The sequence below is a fragment of the Heptranchias perlo genome, chromosome 10 (assembly GCF_035084215.1).
Source record: "Heptranchias perlo isolate sHepPer1 chromosome 10, sHepPer1.hap1, whole genome shotgun sequence".
Taxonomy (NCBI): domain Eukaryota; kingdom Metazoa; phylum Chordata; class Chondrichthyes; order Hexanchiformes; family Hexanchidae; genus Heptranchias; species Heptranchias perlo.
In genome coordinates this window covers 34,695,481-34,717,113 of record NC_090334.1, presented here as the reverse complement: position 1 = coordinate 34,717,113, position 21,633 = coordinate 34,695,481, and the positions used below count along the sequence as shown (strand labels likewise).

At 39.1% G+C, this 21,633-nt stretch overlaps 1 protein-coding gene and 2 long non-coding RNA genes across 4 annotated transcripts in view; 2 read left to right on the top strand and 1 right to left on the bottom strand.

Moving 5' to 3' along the window:
- Positions 1–11,346, top strand: part of LOC137326405 (uncharacterized) — a 32,038-nt gene extending 20,692 nt beyond the window's left edge. The window contains exons 3-4 of the long non-coding RNA XR_010964192.1: positions 2,131–2,313; positions 8,331–11,346. This is a non-coding gene — a long non-coding RNA (uncharacterized lncRNA). The remainder of the gene's footprint in view (positions 1–2,130; positions 2,314–8,330) is intronic.
- The window catches only part of srp54 (signal recognition particle 54), a 29,166-nt gene extending 14,140 nt beyond the window's left edge, over positions 1–15,026 (bottom strand). The window contains exons 1-10 of one of the 2 annotated variants that reach the window (XM_067991450.1): positions 14,916–15,026; positions 14,630–14,816; positions 14,407–14,509; positions 12,241–12,332; positions 11,262–11,346; positions 11,075–11,179; positions 8,919–8,985; positions 4,597–4,654; positions 3,218–3,368; positions 2,971–3,119 (exon numbers count right to left, since the gene is read on the bottom strand). In XM_067991450.1, coding sequence (XP_067847551.1) covers positions 2,971–3,119; positions 3,218–3,368; positions 4,597–4,654; positions 8,919–8,985; positions 11,075–11,179; positions 11,262–11,346; positions 12,241–12,332; positions 14,407–14,484 — 785 coding nt within the window. In that variant the 5' untranslated portion in view covers positions 14,485–14,509; positions 14,630–14,816; positions 14,916–15,026. Of the gene's footprint in view, positions 1–2,970; positions 3,120–3,217; positions 3,369–4,596; positions 4,655–8,918; positions 8,986–11,074; positions 11,180–11,261; positions 11,347–12,240; positions 12,333–14,406; positions 14,513–14,629; positions 14,817–14,915 lie in introns of both variants that reach the window. The other variant, XM_067991449.1, reaches the window with a different exon arrangement.
- Positions 15,027–15,033: 7 nt separating this feature from the next.
- Positions 15,034–20,708, top strand: LOC137326404 (uncharacterized). Its single transcript, XR_010964191.1, has 3 exons — positions 15,034–15,120; positions 16,897–17,000; positions 19,533–20,708. It is a non-coding gene; the product is annotated as an uncharacterized lncRNA (long non-coding RNA).
- The last annotated feature ends 925 nt before the right edge of the window (positions 20,709–21,633 follow it).

Sequence of the window (21,633 nt, the reverse complement as noted above, 5' to 3'; positions counted from 1 at the left end):
CACTTCTTGCCATAAAAACCAGTATTCCTTTAGCTTTTTATTTTTTTTTTAAAATGGCTTTATCCACTGGAGGTGGTGCCTTAATGTCTTGTGAACCTGAATCTGCTCTTCCACATCACCCAAATTTCCTCCAAAGTATAATTACACTTTAAAACAAAAATGTTCCACCTCATGTTTAGCAACATTGCATTGCACTGCCACTTCTTTGCCCATTCCACCATCTTAAATATTTTTTCACAGCTTCCTTTGTTCCTTAAAATTATTTACTATGTCACCTATTTAAGTATCTGCAAATTCAGGCACCACACGCTCTCAATATCCAAATCATTGATGTACACCAGGAACAGAAGCAGTCCCAGATGGACACTGCTACCCACTTCCAACCACTCTGAAAAACTGCCCTTAACTCCTACTGTTTCTTTCCTCAACAGTTTTTAAATCCAATTTGCTACCCTTGATCTAATTCCATATCCCTTAACCTTTTTGTGAGATACATTTTCTCAGGCTTTCTGAAAGTCCATTTTATACCACATCCACTGCATTTCCCCATCAGCCAATTTTGTCATCTCAAAGAACTCTTATCGGATTTGTCAAGCATGATCTTCCTTACTGAAATTTGTGTTGGCTGTTCCTAATTATTTTCTCTTCATCTAAACATTTAGTAATTTCATCTTTTATTAATGATTGGAAAATTTTCCCTACCACAGATGTTAAACTGACTGGCCTGTAATTATGCAGGTCAGCTCTGTCTCCCTTTTTGAAAATGGCCATTATATTGGGCACTCTCCAATCCTTCAACACACATCCACTCAATAGAACTGCAAATCATAATATCCTGTGCCTTTGCTATTTCTTCCCCATTTCCCTCAGGAATTTTGTATGTATCCAGTCAGGTCCTTTAGTTAGCTCCCCTAATACTTTCCTTTTTTATTTATTATAATCTTTCATCACACTTTTAACCAATTCCTGATTTACCTCCTCCCATTATTATTCTTTTTTGATGTGAAGTACTTGTTAAGCATTGGCACCAATTTCCATTTACCCTCTATTAACTTGTTATGCTGTCCTCTCGTGGGTCCCTCCTCACACTTTAGAATTCTCTTTTTACTGACATATTTGCAGAATACTTTTACTGTTCTATTTAATTTTTTTCTTAAGATTCCCTCCTCTTATTTTTAAAATCGCATCTATCGCCCCTTATGTCCTTTTCTTCAATTTTAGTTTCTTTTAACTTCTTTATCCACAGCACTTTTTAAAAAAGACTAATCAAATTTTCAAAGTTATATTTATACTACACTTCAGCAATCTCCTTTTTAAAACTATCCCATTGTGTGCGCCAATTTCTCTTTCAACCTCACCTCAGCTAACTCATTCCCTATCTTTATAAAATCTGCCCTATTCCAATCTGGTTCCCCTGTTTTTGTACTAACTTTTTTCCTTTCTATATAGATCATATACCTGATTATGTTATGGTTACTACTCCCAAATTGCTCACCTACATTTAACTCATTTACTCTGATTTTCTTATTCATAACTAGATCTAGCAATACCTCTCCTCTTGTAGTCATACAAACACAGTGCTTGAGAAACAAGCTGTGCACATATTTTAAGAATTCCATTTCGGTTATTTACTCCTCCCCATCTTGATCAATGAGTGGGTAATTAAAATCAATAATTTAATTATTCCTATTCATCATCTTGATCGGTCTACAGATTTCCTCTTATTTCCCTCTCAGTTATGTTGGTAGTGTTATCATACAGACTCCCTAATTAGCACTTCATCTGATCTCTAACCATAGATATATAAAAACGTTAAAAATTGTATTTTTTTCTTTTAACCATAAAGTTGCATCTCAGATGGAGAAACACAGCTCCACCAGATTTACACAGTAGAAAGTGGCCACTGGCAATAGCAGTAATGCAGCTCCATTTCTCCCCCCATCAACTCCAGCATTCATTATTTATGTTTAAATGCTAACATATGTTATTGTTCCCTTGAAAGAAATGAAAATAAAAGTTAGAATATATGTTGGTCACATGAATATAATGTCGGTCACATGAATATAATGTCGGTCACATGAATATAATGTCAAAAATGGCAACTAAACACGCACGCGAACTCTGTTTCAGGAGATAAACCATAGAAGACAAAAACAACTACTGATTAAACATTAAAGTATGGAAAATACCTTTTACTTTTGGAAGTCACTAAGCAGTGCAAAGGCTTCTACAACCCACTATACAGACTCCAGAGTGACAGCCTGGAGAACCATGCTAGGAGTATATCACAAGGCAAAAATCAGCCAATCACAGGTAAGGGCAAGTAGTAGACTGGGATAAAATATGATTCAAAAGGAGTTGCTTTTTTTTTAAAAAAAAAGCATGACTGAAGTAACGTGACAAAAAACAAGAAAAAAATGCACTAACTCAGCTTCACTCTAAAGCAGTGTCTTCCTTTATTAAACCCTCCATTCCCCCACACACAAAGAAACCCTAATTAGAAGTGGCACCTTTGAGCAAAAAAAAAAATCCACCGAATGCTTCTGCAGAAGTCAAATTACATTGGAACAAATTTCCAACATTTCAGCCAAACTACTATATCCACTAATAAAGAACAGAAAATGCTGGAAATATTCAGCAAGTCAGGCAGCATCTGTAGAGAAAGAAACAGAGTTAATGTTTAGGACAATGACCTTTTGTCAGGACAGGTCATCAACTTGAAACATTAATTCGGTTTCTTCACGGATGCTGCCTAACTTGCTGAGTATTTCCAGCATTTTCTGTTTTTACTTCAGATTTCCAGCATCTGCAGTATTTTACTTTTGGTACCATATCCACTAATTTGGATACCCTCATAACAAATTTGAAGAGGCCCGCTGTACTCTTCATGACTGAACTGTTTACGAAACCGCCATGCACAAAAATAAATCGAAATAGTACTTATTCATTAAAAGGAAAGTAATCACTTACGCACTGAGAGCGCCTCCTCCTTTTGCATGACCATCGAGCTTAGTTACAATAACTGATGCAACATCCACTTTATCTTTGAAAGCTTTTGCTTGTGCTTCACACGCTTGACCAATTGATGCATCCATTACGTAAACAATGTTGTCTGGTTGCTAAAATGGTTTTCAAAAAGTTACAGATACATATTCTCCACAATAACAGCTTCATAACAGTCAAAAAGCATGTTCTCGTGATCACATTAAAAACTTACTATGGCATTTGAAACTTGCAACATTTCTTCAAATAAGGAGTCTTCCTGTTTGTGTCGACCGCTAGTATCAACAATTATTATCTCAAAGTTTTCTTTTTTAAACTTTTCCACACCTTCTGCAGCTATGATCACTGGGTCCATTTCTGTATAGCTAATTAGGACAAGAAAACAGGATTTATTTCTGATTTGCTCTCTGTATTATTCCTCTCTCCCTTCCCATGTACGACTCCATCAATCATCCTTTCTCCTATGAACATACAAACAAACTACAGTCAACAATAGCCCAGGTCTCTCCCAGTATGAGGTGCAAGTACAATCTCCAAATTCTCAACCTTTCTCCCCTTCCCCCCAACAAATAATATCAGTCACCACCCTCCCTCCCTCAGTATCTTCATTGACTAAGAAATCATGTGGAAAATCATAGGTGTCAACTCAAATCCTATTACTTCATTGTGTTATGAAGTATCTAATAAAGCTACCACAGACAAAATCTCAAAGCATCTTTCTGAGCTGTATCAAAAAAGGGGGAAAAAAGTATTTCTTAGAAACATACTGAGATTACTTTAGTGATTTATTGGCACGCAAACACCTGCTTTAGGTTTGCCAAATGAAATAATCTGCCTGAATAAATTCTTGGTTCACAAGATCCAGAAACATATTTAAATGCAGTAGTTCCAATTATTAAAAAATACATTTGAATTCAGTTATACTAAGGTTTCAAATTTTATTTCCTTATGGTCAAAGAAAACTCAGAACTATTGCATTTTAAAATAACTGAAATTAAGCATTTTGGTTGTTAGGATGAACCCTCAAATTTGTAATTATCTGATGTAAGTGATTTAACACTGTAAACCTTTGAAACCAACATGACCTAGAGTTATTTTTTATTATTTATGACTACCACCTTAAGCACAGTAAATAGGCGATTTACAAGTACATCACCAAGCTTAAGTTGTAGGGGGTTGGTTTTCCTAGTTCTGTGACATATCCGACAAGTACTAATCAGGGAAACATACTATTTGCCCATCTATAGCACATTTCTCTTTTGAGGCTTCTACTGAAGTGACTAGGAAGCTGAAATATTGAGCCATCTCTAAGAGAACAGGTGAATGAAAACAGAACAGATTCTTGTACAGTAAGACTTTCATTAAACTTTAATTATTTCCCCTCATATCCCAAAACTTGATTCAGTTCTCTGCAGATGCAATTTACCATAATGTTTTACAAACATCTCCAAAAAGGCACAAAGAAATCTGAACAAGATATCAAGTCTATTTACAAATGCTAAAGATTATAACTAATAGCAGTCATATATAAATTAAGTTTACTTATTATTTAATTAAAATTATGTTTTAAATATCTTCAGTCAGAAATCTTACCTTCCATAGAATGGAATTCTTGCTTTGGTTGCATTCTGCTTCAGTTGGTCAAATGCACCTGTAGGCCAGAAATATTAAAACAAGATGATGTGTTGAACAAAGCTAATCAAAGCTCCAGCATACCTGAAACTCAATGTACTATTTTCCTTGTTCCATTATGTGTTAAGCAACATGTTGCAAAGCAGATGAGTCAGGTTTTGGATCTGTACAGTTAATGACATAGAATCATAGAATCCTACAGCACAGGAGGAGGCGAATCAGCCCATCGTCCCTATGTTGGCTCTGTGGTAGAGCTATCCAAATAGTCCCACTTTCCTGCTCTTTCCCCATAGCCCTGCAAGTATTTATCCAATTCCCATTTGAAAGTTACTATTGAATCTGCTTCCACCACCCTTTTAGGCAGTGCATTCCAGATCACAACAATTCGCTGCATAAACTTTTTGCCCCCCCACTCATGTCGCCTCTGATTCTTTTACTATTCACCATAAATCAGTGTCCTCTGGTTACCGACCCTTCTGCCACTGGAAATATTTTCTCCTTATTTACTCTATCAAAACCGTTCATGATATTGAACATCTCTATCAAATCTCCTCTTAACCTTCTCTGCTCTAAGGAGAACAACCCCAGCTTCTCCAGTCTATCCACGTAACTGAAGTCCCTCATCCCCGGTACCATTCTAGTAAATCTTTTCTGCACCCTCTTTAAGAATTTCACATCCTTCCTAAAGTGTGGTGCCCAGAATTGAACACAATATTCCAGCTGAGACTTAACCAGTGTTTTATAAAAGTTTTAGCGTAACTTCCTTGCTTTTGTACTCTATGCTTCTATTAGTAAAATCCAGGATCCCATCTTCTCAACTTATCCTGCCTCCATCAAAGATTTGTGTACATACACCCCCAGGTCTCTGTTCCTGCACTCCCTTTAAAATTGTACCATTTTATTTATATTGCCTCTTCTCATTCTTCCTACCAAAATGTATCACTTCACACATACTTCTCTGCGTTAAATTTCATCTGCCATGTGTCTGCCCATTTCACCAGTCTGTTTATGTCCTCCTGAAGTCTGTTACTATCCTCCACATTGTTCACTACATTTCCAAGTTTGATGTCATCTGCAAACTTTGAAATTATACCCTCTGTACTCAAGTCCAGGTCATTAATGTATATCAAGAAGAACAGTGGTCCCAATACCGAACCCTGGGGAACACCACTGTATACTTCCCTACAGTCTGAAAAAAAACTTTCACCACTAATCTCTGCATTCTATTCCTTAGCCAATTTTGTATCCACGCTGCCACTGTCCCTTCAATCCCATGGGCTTTAATTTTGCTAACAAGTCTATTGTGGTACTTTATCAAACACCTTTTGAAAGACCATTCACACATCAACTGCACTACCCTCATCAACCCACTCCATTACTTCATCAAAGAACTCAATCAAGTTAGTTGAACACGATTTGCCTTTAATAAATCCATGCTGACTTTCATTTATTAGTACATACCTTTCCAAATGCCAATTAATTTTGTCCCAGATTATTGTCTCAAAGTTTCTCCACCATCGACGTTAGGTTGACTGGCTGGTAATTGCCGGGTTTATCCCTCTCCCCCTTTTTGAACAGAGGTGTAATATTTGCAATCCTCTGGCACCACCCCCATATTTAAAGGAGGATTGGAAGATTGTGACCAGAGCCTCCACAATTTCCACCCTTATTTACCCTCAGTAACCTAGGATGCATCCCAACTGGACTGGGTGACTTTTCCACTTTGAGTACTGCCAACCTTTTAAGTTCCTTCCCTATCTATTTTTATCCTATCCAATATCACTACTACCTCCTCCTTTACTGCTACATTGGCAGCATCCTCATCTCTAATGAAGACAGAAGCAAAGTATTCATTTAGTACCTCAGCCATACCCTCTGCCTCCACAAGGTGATCTTTTTGGTCCCACCCTTCCTTTATCTACCCTTTTACTATTTATATTTATTGAAGACTTTTGGTTCCCTTTTATGTTAGCCGCTCATCTGTTTTCATATTCTCTCTGCCACTCATTCCCTTTTTTAGATCTCCTCTGTACTCAGCTTGGTTCTCTACTGTATTATGAACCTGACATTTGTCATAAGCCTCCTCTTACTTTTTAATTTTAATCTCTATATATTTAAGTCATCCAGCTTTGGATGCCCTTCCTTTCTCCCTCGTGGGAAAGTGTCTAGTCTGTACCCAAACCATCGCCTCCTTGAAGGCCTCCCATTGTTCAATTACTGTTTTGCCTAACTGTTTGATTGCAATCCACCTGGGCAAGATCCCTTTTTAACTCAATGAAATTTGTTCTCCTCCAGTTAAATATTTTTAGGCTAGTTCCTTGTCCTTTTCCATAACTATGCTAAGCATGATGATATTATGATCACTATTATGATATTATGAAAGCTCCCCCGCCGAAACATGCTCCACTTACCCCACTTCATTCCCAGAACTAGATCCAACACTGATTCCTCCCTCGTTGGGCTGGAAACACACTGTTCAAGAAAGTTCTCTTGTACACATCAGGAATTCTTCCTCCTCTTTGCCCTTTACAGTGTTACTATCCCAGTCTATATTGGGATAATTGAAGTCCATTATCACTACTCTATAGTTCTTGCATCTTTCTGTAATTTGCTTGCAAATTTGTTCCTATCTCCTTCCCTCTATTTGGTGGCCTATAGTATACACCCAGTAGCATAATAGCTCCTCTATTGTTCCTTAATTCTAACCAAATAGATTCTTTGACCCCAAAACTACATCATCCCTTTCCAGTGCTATAATAATTTCTTTGATCAATACTGGCCCCCCCTTCCTTTCTTTCCTTCCCTATTTCTCCTGAATATTTTGTAGCCAAGAATATTAAGTGCCCTCCCCTTCTTTGAGCCAGGTCTCTGTTATTGCCACTAGATCATAGTCCCATGTGGTAACTTGTACCTGTGGCTCACTAATCTTATTTACCACGCTACGTGCACTTCAAACCCACCTTGGACTGCCTTGCATTTGCCCCATCTGATCCCTATTTCTGAACTATTCTTTACTCTAATGCTATTTGTCGCTCCCATTCCTGTGTGCACCTTGTTTCTCCTCTGTAATGTTTCATCCTGGTGCCCACCCCCCAAATTAGTTTAAACTCTCTCCCACAGCACTAGTTAACCGCCCCACAAGGACATTGGATGCCCTGACAGACAGAGTTAGCTTGAAAACATTTTGTCTTCAATAAAATAAACATTTTATTTCTAAATGTAGCCAAAAATAAAACTCCCACTTTACTGCAAATATCCAACCTTTAAAAGCACCAACAGCATTTGTTGTCCCAACTATAAACTAATAGATCAATACAAGCCAGTGCATTATGTGAAGAAATTTAGATGGCTGGCATTTTAAAACCAATTCTACTTTATAAAATTAATTCTTTACCATGAGCCAAATTGACTATGGATGTAAATTTTGCTGAAGTTATTAAGGAGGATACCAGCTGACACCAATATATCTGTATAGTAAAATGGTACCAAGTCCCAGAATGACTGCACATGATCAATTAACCAGTTCATTTGCACTCAAGTTATGACAAGGTACTGTAAACCCTGTATAAAAATATTTTGATATTGAAGTTGGCTGCAAGCACAAAGTCAGCATTATGCCAGATTCACTCAATGCGCATAAAATATTTCAGTGCTACAGTGTTAAATAAAAGATTATTAATGTTCCCATTACACAGGAATTGAACAGCAAACACTTCATCAAAGAAGTTCTCTAAAACAGAGAGGCTGAATACAGATTGTTTCCCCAAGTGCAACAACATGTGTGGAGTCAAGGGTCCCCAACAATTTAATGTCTTCAACTATATGCAAGTTGGTACAGAGAAAGAAGTAAAGATCTTACAATAATTTGTAGATTTATAACATTCTACAGGTCTGTTGCTGTGGCACCAACACCAATTGAAATCCAAGAATGTATATGCTGTAGAATGGGCATCTTCAACATGGCTACAAATGTTGCAAAAATCAACCTAATTACTGGAGGAAAGTCTTGCCAGTTCCAGTCATTGATCTCAGAATAAAATTATTTTATTTAAAAATCAGCAGCCTTTACAGTCATGGCATGTGTCATAATGCTGGTTTTGGCTGGCTTACAAATCATATAATTGGGATTTATTCATTTATTAAATTAAGAAACTCTTATTTGTTGAAGATGCTTGTTAAGATCAGAACACAATGTCTATATTAATTTAAGCAAACACAAATCAAAATTTTAAGCCTTAATCACATTAGATCATTAAGCAACTGGTGATTCACAATTTACCCACCTGCTCTAAATGTGTCTGCACATATTAAGCAAGTCTTCCAGCCTTTCCTTTGGAAGTAGTAAGCTAGCTATAAAAACAGGGAAAAAAAATGATGAAATGGTCTTGTGACAGAAATCATGGTACTCGTCAGAAATTGAAGTGAAAAATAAAGACACTTGTGCTTAATTACCAACAAAGCTAGCCCTTATATATTAAAAAGGACATTTAGTGTTTTCAATTGTAAAAGTTAATTTTCCATTTAAAGTTATATTGGAATAAGTATTATGCAGGCTGCTCAATTTAAATCTTTATAACCATTTTTGCCCTGTATCTTTAAGCAAGGGTGTTTTCTTTAAAATTGGAACACTTCATATGCCATAGCATACAAGGCTACGGACCAAATGCTGGAATATGGGATTAGAGTAGACAGGGCTGATGGCCGGCGCGGACACGATGGGCCGAAGGGCCTCTATCCGTGCTGTATAACTCTATGACTTCAGTTTAGAATTCTACAAATTGTAGGGCTACAGTTTGAGACATTATTTAACACAAAAATGGACACAATGATTCTTCCCAAAATTCTCAGTAAAAATTCCAAAATCCTACTCAATAAATGCACAAGATAAGAGCTCATGGTGATGGGGGTAATATACCGGCATGGATAGAGGATTGGCTAACTAACAGAAAACAGAGTCGGGATAAAAGGGTCATTTTCAAAATGGCAATCTGTAACTAGTGGGGTGCTGCAGGGACCTCAACTATTTACAATATATATCAATGACTTGGACGAAGGAACAGAGTGTCTTGTGGCCAAATTTGCTGATAATACAAAGATAGGTGGAAAAGCAAGTTGCGATGAGGATGCAAAGGGATATTGGCAGGTTAAGCAAATGGGCAAAAATTTGGCAGATGGAATATAATGTGGGAAAATGTGAAGTCGTCCACTTTGGGAGGAAAAATAAAAAAGCAAAATATTATTTGAATGGAGAAATACTACAAAATGCTGCGGTACAGAGGGATCTGGGTGTCCTCGTACATGAAACACAAAGTCAACATGCAGCAGGTAATCCGGAAGGCAAACGGAATATTGGCCTTTATTTCTAGGGGGATGAAGTATAAATGCAGGGAGGTCATGCTACAACTGTACAGGGTGCTGTACAGTTGTAGCATGACCACACCTGGAGTACTGCGTACAGTTCTGGTGCCCTTATTTAAAGGAAAGACATACTTGCATTGGAGGCAGTTCAGAGAAGGTTCACTAGGTTGATTCTGGGTATGGAAGGGTTGTCTTATGAGGAAAGATTGAACAGGTTGGGTCTATACTCATTGGAGTTCAGAAGAATGAGAGGAGATCTTATTGAAACATACAAGATTCTGAGGGGACTCGATAGGGTAGATGCTGAGAGGATGTTACCCCTCATGGGGGAAATCTAAAACTAGGGGGCATAGTCTCAGAATAAGGGGTCACCCATTTAAGACGGAAATGAGGAGGAATTTCTTCTCCCAGAGGTTCGTGAATCTTTGGAATTCTTTACCCCAAAAAGCTGTGGAGGCTGAGTCATTGAATATATTCAAGGCTGAGTTAGACAAATTTTTGATCAGCAAGGGAATCAAAGGATATGGGGAAAAGGCAGGAAAGTGGAGTTGAGGTAAAAAAACAAATCAGATCAGCAATGATCTCATTGAATGGCGGAGCAGGCTCGAGGGGCCGAATGGCCTACTCCTATCTCTTATGGTCTTATGGATGGATTTTAACTTATTTGCTCACCATAAACTTAATTGGTGGCCTTTCATTTAGAATGAACACTGTCATATGAACTTTGAGGATCTTTTCTTCAGTCATTTAATTATTTATCTTGCAACTATCCAGCTCATTTAGTAAAAGAATCACCTACTTTTCTTTAATCCCTGGCTCTAAATCTAGTCAAAGATATTTATTCTAGCATCCTTAAATCTGAACTTTCCCCCACCACCTCTATTCCAAAAATTCAGCCAACACTGGCTTGCGTTGATCTGCTTGGTATTCAAGCAGTGTATAAGTGGACTAGGTCCGATTTTCCTTTTACTAGGGGAGCACTCTTTCTACCTGCTGCCTCCCAATGGAATTAGATTTAAACCTAAATACAGGAAATGTAAGACTTACAAGAAATATTCCAGCAGTGAATAAAATCAAATACCTTTGTACAGGTTGTAGTTTTACCACTACCTTGAAGGCCAACAAACATGATGACATTTTGTTTTCCTTTCGTGGGGGTCCATGCTTTAACTCCTGGATCTACAAGCTAAATAATAGATGTAAATGGTAATAAACTGAATTAAAGCAAGAAAAATATAAAAATGCAGTGTTCTTGTTGGCTCAGATACCTTGACAAGCTCCTTAAATACAGCATGTTGGATCATTCGTCTTTTGTTGAGGCCCGAGGCCATCTCTTCCAAGTCTATAGCTGCTCTGAAATAAAGTTTGGAGAGGAATATAAAATAAACTTTCAAAACAATTAACAGACAGATCATGATTTTACAGATAAGTAATTGAACAATGTTATGCACAAATTGAAATTTTAAATAAATCTCAAATTTAAGTTACAATAAACTACAGCGGAAGGTGGGTCACTGCCAAGAGACCCTCTCAAATAGCATTTGAGGACAAGCAGCTGATTGGTCTTTTAAAAAAGGGGGAAAAAACAGCATCCATATCTCATCACACTGGAGAAAACAGACAGGTGTTAACCTCAACACTGTGTACCATTTCCATTAGATAGTTTTAATGGTGATAAAGCGTGTAATATCACAAAGTAAGATTTTTATCAGAATGCAGAAAGATCAGTTATTTGTTTACATAAAAAACCGAGACAATATCAATGCACTTCCTGTTTTGCAATTTTATTGATATTTCAGTTTAGTCCTTATATGTATGTGGTGACGGGAATGGGCACAGCTAATATCAGATATTACCAAGAGATTGTTTTAACAATTAATTAATACATTTTAGGGATCCAGTAATATTTCTAGTGAATTAATATTGCGACTTTACTACTAGTCACAAAACTGCTAATCTACAAGGCTGAGGTTGTACGTTTCCTCTCTCAAATGCTTCTCCCAGCAATCCTAATGATTCTAGGAATACTCAGCATTCCTAATAGAGAAATTGGTGTTGCACAATAAAATGGATGAGCAATATCGAGGCACCAAGAAAAGAACAGCTCCCATCGCTGTCACTGAACTGCAAAACAATGATAAATTCATAAACAAGTCTGCATTTTGCCAGCCCACCATTTCAGCGAAAGTAATTTACTTGAATATAAAGAATGAAAAATACCATGTAAAATTAATTTTAGTCACTTACTTGACATTTTCTCTAAGCTGTTTCACCAGTTTTATATTGACATCTGCTTCGAGTAAAGCAGTGCATACTTCTTTTAGCATAGCATTCAAAACCTAAGAATAAAATTAATAGTTTTTAATTAATAAGTTTAAAAACATGCAGTACTTAAAGTTAGAATTTTCTTGACTGCCACTGTTCTGAAATCAGTAGCTTAGGGTGGTTTAGCATCAGTGCAATTTGTTGACCTGTTGGGGAGATGTACTTGAGCAGTGTGGGAAGAGATTGTAGCTCACTGGACTATTATCACATTATCAGTCATGTGGTCGCTAAGCAATACTCCGCACACTCCTAGCCTGCTTCTCACTGTGCGGCCAGGCAGCTCCTGACTCCAGACTTCACTATTACACTTGCATCCCAAACAGGAGCAGCCAAACTGCGTTATCAGGGCATGGAGATTTTGTCAATGACCTCCTTCATATGATGTCATGAACTTCCACTCTAAACACAGACTTTAAAACAGAAGTTTACTTGTTCAGCTTCAATCTGACCAACCCTTTTGGCTGGACAGTGTAAAACTTCAAAACATGCAACTCTTACCAGGCTCAAGATTGACAGTAGACCGATTGTTGCTACACATATGGGCCAATACTATAAATAACTGGAGACCTCTGGCTATCATGCTGCCTGTCAAAGAGGACTGTGGTTAATCAATGACCCTTTCAAATGTCTCAAAACACAGCTGTCAATCAAACCCAATATCCCAGGCTGGGGCCTAATCTTTGAGCTGTGGAAAATGCTATGGGACCACCTCTGCAGCTATAATGAAGCAAAGACAGTTGATGACTGCATCTCAATTATATTAGATCAAACAGCCATTCACTAATATTGAATGGAAAGTCAACTTTTGATAATGCAAATACGATTGTGATTGCATGTAATGGCACCGGCTGATTCAAAGTTAACACTTCAGACAACCTGTTATGTTGGCTGCAGAATCCTGCAGCTTGTGGAATCCCCACCAGTCAATCTGTCTGGATTGAGCTGATGACTTTTCTACACATACCAATTCCAATGTTAAATACAAGTTAAAAATTCAACACAAGCAAAAATCTATTTTTGTCAGTCTCCTCAGGAGGCAACAGGAAAAGGACAGGCACAGACAGGAAGTGCAAGACATAAGAGGAACCAGAGGGAAGAACTTACTGAAAGGACAGAAGTGAGAATAGTAGACCAACTGATATAGACAAGATAAATAGGCTATGCAAATTGGCAAGATGCCAAATTTAAGTCAAAATTTAGGATATCCAGTTTGCTACTTTTTCTTCTTTGACATTATGGAATCAGTGCAATATAGAATTCAGTATAATGTGATTACAGAAGTTAAATTATGGAATTCATTACTAGATCAACAAAAATATTTCAGGAAGGCCTGAAACGAAGACAAAAAGGGAGCGAGACAAATTAGAGCAAGTCTTTTCTAATCTCATCTGCCACATCAATGTGTTCATGCCACAATTCGACTTAGGGACTTCTGCTTCTAACTACCTACTTATTCAGGTTAAGTTAACAGCTTCTGAGAATATTGTATTAAGTGATTAAAAATATTAAATTGAAAATTCTAATATTTAATATTATTGAATGTCAGCTCTGGAAGGAGATAATAGTAAGAAAATAAGATATCTACAATCCATCCTGCCTACAGATAATTTTAATTGTTGCAACTGACAGCTGAGATTAACAAAATCTGTCAAGTCTACCTACAGAATAAGAATAGCCAACTCTGGTCAAAATGCACTGCCATCTCCATTGCTCCAACTTTTTTCAGCATTAAAAAAAAATCACTATTGAAGAAGAATTCAATGTGAATATCAAGTTAATTTTAATTATGAAGTTCAATATAAAAGATACCACATCGGAAAATATTGCAGGTATGAAATGAAGTTACTTCGGATTGGCAATATTGTGAAACATTTGAAACCCAGGTTTTTATTTCGATGACTTTAAATGCCCAAATAGAACTGTACGAGAGAAACTTGACGGTATTATCTATAGGCGAATAGGCAAGGAGGAGCAGAAGAATAGATTTAGTTGGGTTAATCCGACACATTTTAGTATCAATGTAGCGGGTAATGTCAAGCACAACAAAAACACCATCGCATCCACATTCCTCATCACGGGTTAACGTACCTCCTCATTGATTATGGTCGCGTTGCTCAAAGAACGCAGCGCAGAGGTGATTTTTCTCCCCAAATCTGCTAACACCATTTTCGCTGCTTTTCGAGGTTTAAACCTTCTGTTGGAACAAACAAGACGTGAGACGATCTGAAAACAGTCGGTTTGGGCACGACACCATATGGTTATATTTTTTTAATAAATCGGAGTTCGGCTCGCTCACCCACAGCCGCCTTACCAGAGAAAATTGGGCAGATGGGGAGGGTGCCAGCGGTTCAGATGTTTGGGGAAGGGGGTAAGTGGGCCAGTTAGGTAGAATTCCCCGGCTTCACTCCATCTAACAAGACGCCATCTGCCACCAATCGGAGCCCAGTCACAGCAACAGGAAATGCTTTAGGCCCCCGCAGTCCACACACAACCTCGCTCTGAAATAGACAGAAGTCCGGGTATCCTCGCTTAATTAAAAACACACAAACAGAAAAGAGCAGGTGAGCCGGCGTTACATTAAAACACATCCTTCTTACCCCACACAACACACTTCCACCGCCGACAACACACCACGCTCCCCCTTCAACACACTCACTAATAAACGTCACCATTAGTGGTGACCTTTCCGGCTGAAGCCTTTCACTTCCGGGGTCGCGTTGCTCCGCCCCTGTGCTCAGTGACGCGTTTCAAACGCGGGTTCGCTTCTCAGCGCGAGAGCTGAGATTAAACCGGGAGGAAGTGGTGAGTGTGTGGAACAAATAACCGCCATTCAGCGTAGTGGAAGGACTGTTTAAATTAGTCATGTGTGCGAATAGAAACAACATGTGTGGGACGAGGGTTGTTAAGAATTTCAGCGGTTTGATGTCCTGGACAGTGGCAGGTAGTGAAAGGCCCCTCCGAGTACACGGGACAGGCAGACACAACGGCGCGGCATCAGACTCCTACCGGTCCTGACTGAGGCCGGGACCTTCATGGGGCCGGCTGGCAAACCACAGTTTTACCGCTTAAAAACAATAAGTAATGCTGCCGACTCGTTTTCCAAGAAAAGCAGGGTTCTGCAGGCATGTTTTTGAAAGAATGGATCTGTTATTGTAAATCCACCATCTGTAGAGACTCCGCATATCGGTTTCACATTAATTTATCCTTCCATGTTTCAGTCTGGCTGGAATCACACCTTTCGTCGAGAGATCAGTCAGCCTGCGAGCATCTCCTCCGAGGCATCCTCCGTCACATGGCGTGACTTCCCCCGCCCCTTGATCTTCCCTCTCCCTATAGGTTTACCTTTTCAGCTTCTTTTGTGCAAGGGAAAATGTTTTGAGTGTGTACCTTTCGCTGCATGAATGGACATTTCTATTTCTCCACGAATTTCTGTTTTGAGACTGCCAATAGTCTGCAGAGAGTGTGTGAGGCTATTAGTGGGTCACAAGAGGATGCTACTCAGTTGGTACAAAAAAGCCATTGGATTTACCAGCAAATTCAATGTTCAGTTTTGACCACAAAACCAGCTGAACTCAACAGCTCAAACTTATCTCAGTGCTTAATCACAAATACAGGGCATCCCATTGGCTCTGCAGCTTTATCCAGTGAGTACTGGACAAAGCAGCCCGCTTGATTGGCACCCCATCCACCACCCTAAACATTCACCACCGGCGCACAGTGGCTGCAGTGTGTACCATCCACAGGATGCACTGCAGCAACTCGCCAAGGCTTCTTCGACAGCACCTCCCAAACCCGCGACCTCTACCACCTAAAAGGACAAGAGCAGCAGGTACAGGGGAACAACACCACCTGCACGTTCCCCTCCAAGTCACACACCATCCAGACTTGGAAATATATCGCCGTTCCTTCATTGTCGCTGGGTCAAAATCTTGGAACTCCCTTCCTAACAGCACTGTGGGAGAACCTTCACCACACGGACTGCAGCGGTTCAAGAAGGCGGCTCACCACCACCTTCTCAAGGGCAATTAGGAATGGACAATAAATGCTGGCCTCGCCAGCAACGCCCACATCCCATGAACGAATAATAAAAAAATACGCATTGTTGTTGGGTAAGGAAAGAATTGGTCTTGCCTGAGGATACCAATCATACTGCAAAACCATAATCTGCAAATAAACAACAGAAGGGTTTTCCCAGTGGCTCAGCAAGCTTATCAAGTGAGTAGTTCAGCAATACATACAAGTTTGATTTAAGCAGACTAGTAAGAATCTGAAAATGAATTATTGGAAGATATTTGTATCAGACGCCAATCAAAATAGAGCCGTAGTATTGTACTGCTGGTTGCAACACTTACTGTCAGATCTTGTACATGAACATTGGTCACTTGGGTGGTGTGACCAGTGCCCAGGGAACTGTATCCCAAAGAATCCAGGCCGTTAAGAGAAGGAGAGGGTAGAGAAAAAGAACGGAGAGGAAAAAAGCAAGTGACTCTTAAGTTTCACATAAAAGTATTGCTCATAAAACCTCCTCTTCCAAATTGTGCATTATATATTTTATTTGTTCTTACACCTCCTTCACAGAGACTTCCCTTTATAGAAACCTCCCAAAAAAGAACCTTCAACATGACTCCGTCTCGCTACTTACTTCTCTTTTCTGATCCAGAGAAAGGTTGATTGCTTCACAGGTACTGTAACAATATTAAGGTTAAAGCCTCAGAGTTCCCCTTTATCCTCAACTAGACTAGTCCAATTTAGTTAAGCAAATGGTGTAACTAGCTGTTCCAGTTTCAACATCTAATAAATATTAGATGTACATAGTCCTCTTATTCCAGACAACTTTGGTCCAGAGCTACTAATCTGCCCTGTGCTCATATTGGAAAGCCCCATTGAGGAGACATTTGGCTTTTGAGCTGTTCATGGATAATAAGTGAATTCTTCAGAGCACTATTTGGTTCCATAATTGATTGTATAGCCAGAGGCCTCCTTTCCATTCCAAACTTCATAATTCTGATAACCCATCAAATGCAAGCACCCATTAAACTTGTGATATTAGTCATTAAAGCCCTCTTAGCTGCATCTTAAAGTATAACACAACTACTGTAATACCTCAGCTGATTGTGGTTTCTGCCAGCCAAGAAAGTCTCATACAACTTTCACTAGATGAGAAATAAATAGGGATTTGTAAAGAGTTTCAATCTTTATTTTCTTGTGGATTGCTCCTGCATGAGATGCAGCATCAACTCTCATATATTTTTCTGTGAAAACTACATTTTTAGTCTGCTTCGCAATGCAATGTAAACCTGTTCAGAGAGAGTTAAAAATTTGTGCGAGGCTATATCAGGTGACTGGTTCATTGATTATTAAAGGTCATGCCTATGTTTTGCAATCAGTAAATTATCTTTCATCAAGGCACAAACCCAGTTCTAACACTGGATTTCTGGTGCAAAGTGGATTTGGGTTCGGGAATCGGAAGTACAATTTCAAAATTTGTGGACGGCACCAAATTTGGGGGTATAGTTAATACAAAGAAAGAATGCGTCAAAATACAACAGGACATTAATAAACTTGCAGAATGGGCATGTAAATTTCAATACAGATAAGTGTGAGGTAGTGCATTTTGGTAGGAAGAATAAGGAGGCCACATGCTGCTTGGATAATAAGAGTCTAAACGGGAAAGGGACCGAGGGGTACAGATATACAAATCACTATAAGTAGCGACACAGGTTATAAAAAAGCAGCCATAAAAAATGCAAATCAAGCACTAAGGTTCATTTCTAAAGGGATAGAATTGAAAAGCAAAGAAGTTATGTTAAACTTCTGTAGAACCTTGATTAGGCCACACTTGGAATATTGTGCACAGTTCTGGTCTCCATTATTATAGAAAGGATGTAGAGGCATTGGAGACAGTGCAAAAAAGATTCACAAGGATGATACCAGAACTGAGACAATATCCTTATCAGGACAGCTGAACAGGCAGAGGCTCTTTTCTCTAGAAAAGAGAAGGCTGAGAGTGACCTGATAGAGGTCTTTAAGATAATGAAAGGGTTTGATAGGGTAGACATAGAGAAAATGTTTCCACTTGTGGGGGAGTCCAAAATTAGAGGTCATAAATATAAAATAGTTGCTAATAAATCTAATAGGGAATTCAGAAGAAATTTCTTTACCCAAAGAGTGCTAAGAAAGTGGAATGTATTACCACAAGGAGTAGTCGAGGTAAATAGCATAGATGCATTTAAGGGGAAGCTAGATAAGCACATGGGGGAAGAAAGGAATAGAGGGGAATCCAGGTAGGATTAGCTGAAGTAGGGAGGGAGGAGGCTCGTGTGGAGCATAAACGCCGGCATAGACCAGTTGGGCCAAATGGCCTGTTTCTGTGCTGTAGTTTCAATGTAAGTCAACACCAAATAAAATATGATTTGCTTGAAAAAGCATTAGCCCAACTGTCTTACCATTTGTATATACAACAACAACGTGCATTTATATAGTGCCTTTAACATAGGGAAACGTCCCAAGACGCTTCACAGGAGTGTAATCAGACAAAAATTGACACAAAGCCAAAGAAGGAGATATTAGGATGGGTGACTAAAAGCTTGGTTAAAGAGGTAGGTTTTAAGGAGGGCCTTAAAGAAGGGGAGAGAGGTAGAGACAAATATGATTTATTTGATAAGAACATGATATTCTTACATGCTTAATCCATTTTGATTTTTGGCAAAATTCTCACTAACATAGGAAAGTTAATTAACATTTCCAGTAGAAATTGCTTTCCAATAAAGTTCAGTTTCTTTCATCAAACTGATTTAATTTACTGAATCTTCCTGTTCTTGTGTCTCTCCACGGATTTCTCTTCTTCCACCCCGATAAACAATTTTCTTGATCCATGACAATATCACTCTTGATCCAACTGTCAGAAGGTCTATAATACAAGCCCAATATGTATCATCTGCCAAGTGCCTACTCTGCCCAGTGCCTTAATTCTGGGTTTATAATGTTGTATTAATGTGCTATACCGTAATGCTGCTACTAGGAGATTTTTTTTTTAAACGACATATCCTTCAGAGGAAAGTGGAAAGTACTGAGAGAAATGACAGTATAACTGCAGCCTGAAATTAGTACAGCTCTTTCATTCTCTTAACCCCTGCAATGTATTTGTTCTTTTGATATTAAATGCAACAGAACTATTAATACAAACCTCTCCTTATGGAAAACATTTCTACTAGCTCCTGGAAAGTTCAGATGTAGTGTGATGGAATACTCTCCACTTGGCTGGATGGGTGCAGCTGCAACAACACTCGAGAAGCTCAACATCATCCAGAACAAAGCAATCTGCTCAATCGATTGCCCATCCACCACCTTAAATATCCACTCCCTCCACTATGGCTGCAGTGTGTACTATCTACAAAATGCCCTGCAGCAACTTGCCAAGACTTCTTCGACAGCACCTTCCAAACCCACAACCTCCACCACCTAGAAGGAGCATGGGAACGCCATCACCTCCAAGTTCCCATTCGTCACACCTTATGTTGACTTGGACATATATCGCTGTACCTTCATCGTCGCTGGGTCACAATCCTGGAACTTCCTACTTAATAGCACTGTGGGAGTACCTTCACCACATGGACTGCAGCAGTTTAAGATGAAGGCTCACCACCACCTTCTCAAGGGCAACCAGGGATGGGCAATAAATGATGGCCTTGCTGGCGACGCCCATATCCTAAGAATGAATTTTTAAAAATCTCAGGAAAAAATACAGATGAGGAACTGTATGCAGTACTCAAGTAGCAGCCTGACAAGAGTACTGTACAACTTCTGATATAGTCTACTCTTTGAGCTATGTAGTCCAACTGTCTATTGGCTTTGCTGATTGCTGTTCTGTACTGGATATGTTGAGCATCAAGTCTACTAAGACTCCGAGGTATCTTTCACCTTTAGCTATTTCAACTGCATTTATGGGAATATGTGCGTTGCCTATTTCTCCTTTCTCTGTGCAGCACTTTACACTTGTCTGCATTAAATTTTATTGGCCGTTGTTCTGCCAATTTATGTGTTTAGTCCATCTCTTCCGACTCTACTGCCCCACCTACTTTGTATCAGTTCTGATTTTAGCACTTTTGCATTGAGGTGGAATCTGACAAAATTGGATATGTACTTTCGTACTTTGAAATTATATATCCTATTGCTATTTAGTACAAAATTACAAATAAAGCCAGAGGGGAAGAATTTTACAGTCAAACTCAATGCAGAATGAAAGAATGTAGATTATTTAGCATTGACACCAGTCACTCATTTTGTCATGAACTAAATTTGCAAAACTAATTATTAAAAATAATGGAACAGATAAGCCAATTCATATCAGTGTTACATGACAAATGTGAAGAAATAAAACATCCTATATTCAAACACTAATCAAATATTTAAATTCATTATTGTGTTAAAATACTTAGAGGGGGAATTCCATAGCTTAGGGCCTAAACGGCTGACAGCACAGCTGCCAATGACGAGGCAAAGGGAGTGGGGGATGCATAATTGGCCAGAATAGATGGAACACAAGAGTTCAAAGAGAGTTTTAGGGCTGTAGAAGATTACAGAGGTATGGAGGGATTTGAATTCAAGGATGAGGATTTTAAATTTGAGGCGTTAGTGGACTGGGAGCCAAAGTAGGCCAGAGAGCACAAGGGTGAAGGTGCGGGTTAGGATATGGGCAGCAGAGTTTTGGATTAGCTCAAGTTTATCCTTGGGGGACTCCAGAGGTAACTTTACGGTGCTGGGAAGAGCAAGCATTGCAGGAGATTCTCTGATTACGACTGGATAGGCATGAGTGGAACCAGGCAAGGGTGATTCCACTCAGCTGGACAACAAAGGAGAAGCATTGGAGGAGGATGGCGTGGTCGACCGTGCAAAAGGCTGCAAAGGCCGAGAAGGATGAGGAGGAACAGTGCATCACGGTCACAGTCAAAGGATGTAATTTCTGACTTTAGGGCTATTTCAGTGCTCTGGCAGGGGCTGAAACTTATTCAGAGAGGGTCAAACATGGAATTGTGGGAAAGATGGGCACAGATTTGGGAGGCAACAACATGTTCAAGGATTTGAGAAGAAAAAGGAGTTTGGAGATCGTGCAGTTTGCAAAGGCAGAGGGATCAAGGGTGGGTTTTGAGGAGGAGGTGCTGACAGCAGATTTTAAAGGGAGGGAAACAGTACCCGAAGAGAAGTAACCATTTACAATGTCAGCTAGCATAGCGGCCAGGAAGAGAATTTTGGTGTTCAACAGTTTAGTGGGAAAAGGCTCAAGAGAAAGAGGTGGGTCTCATGGACAAGGGTCCT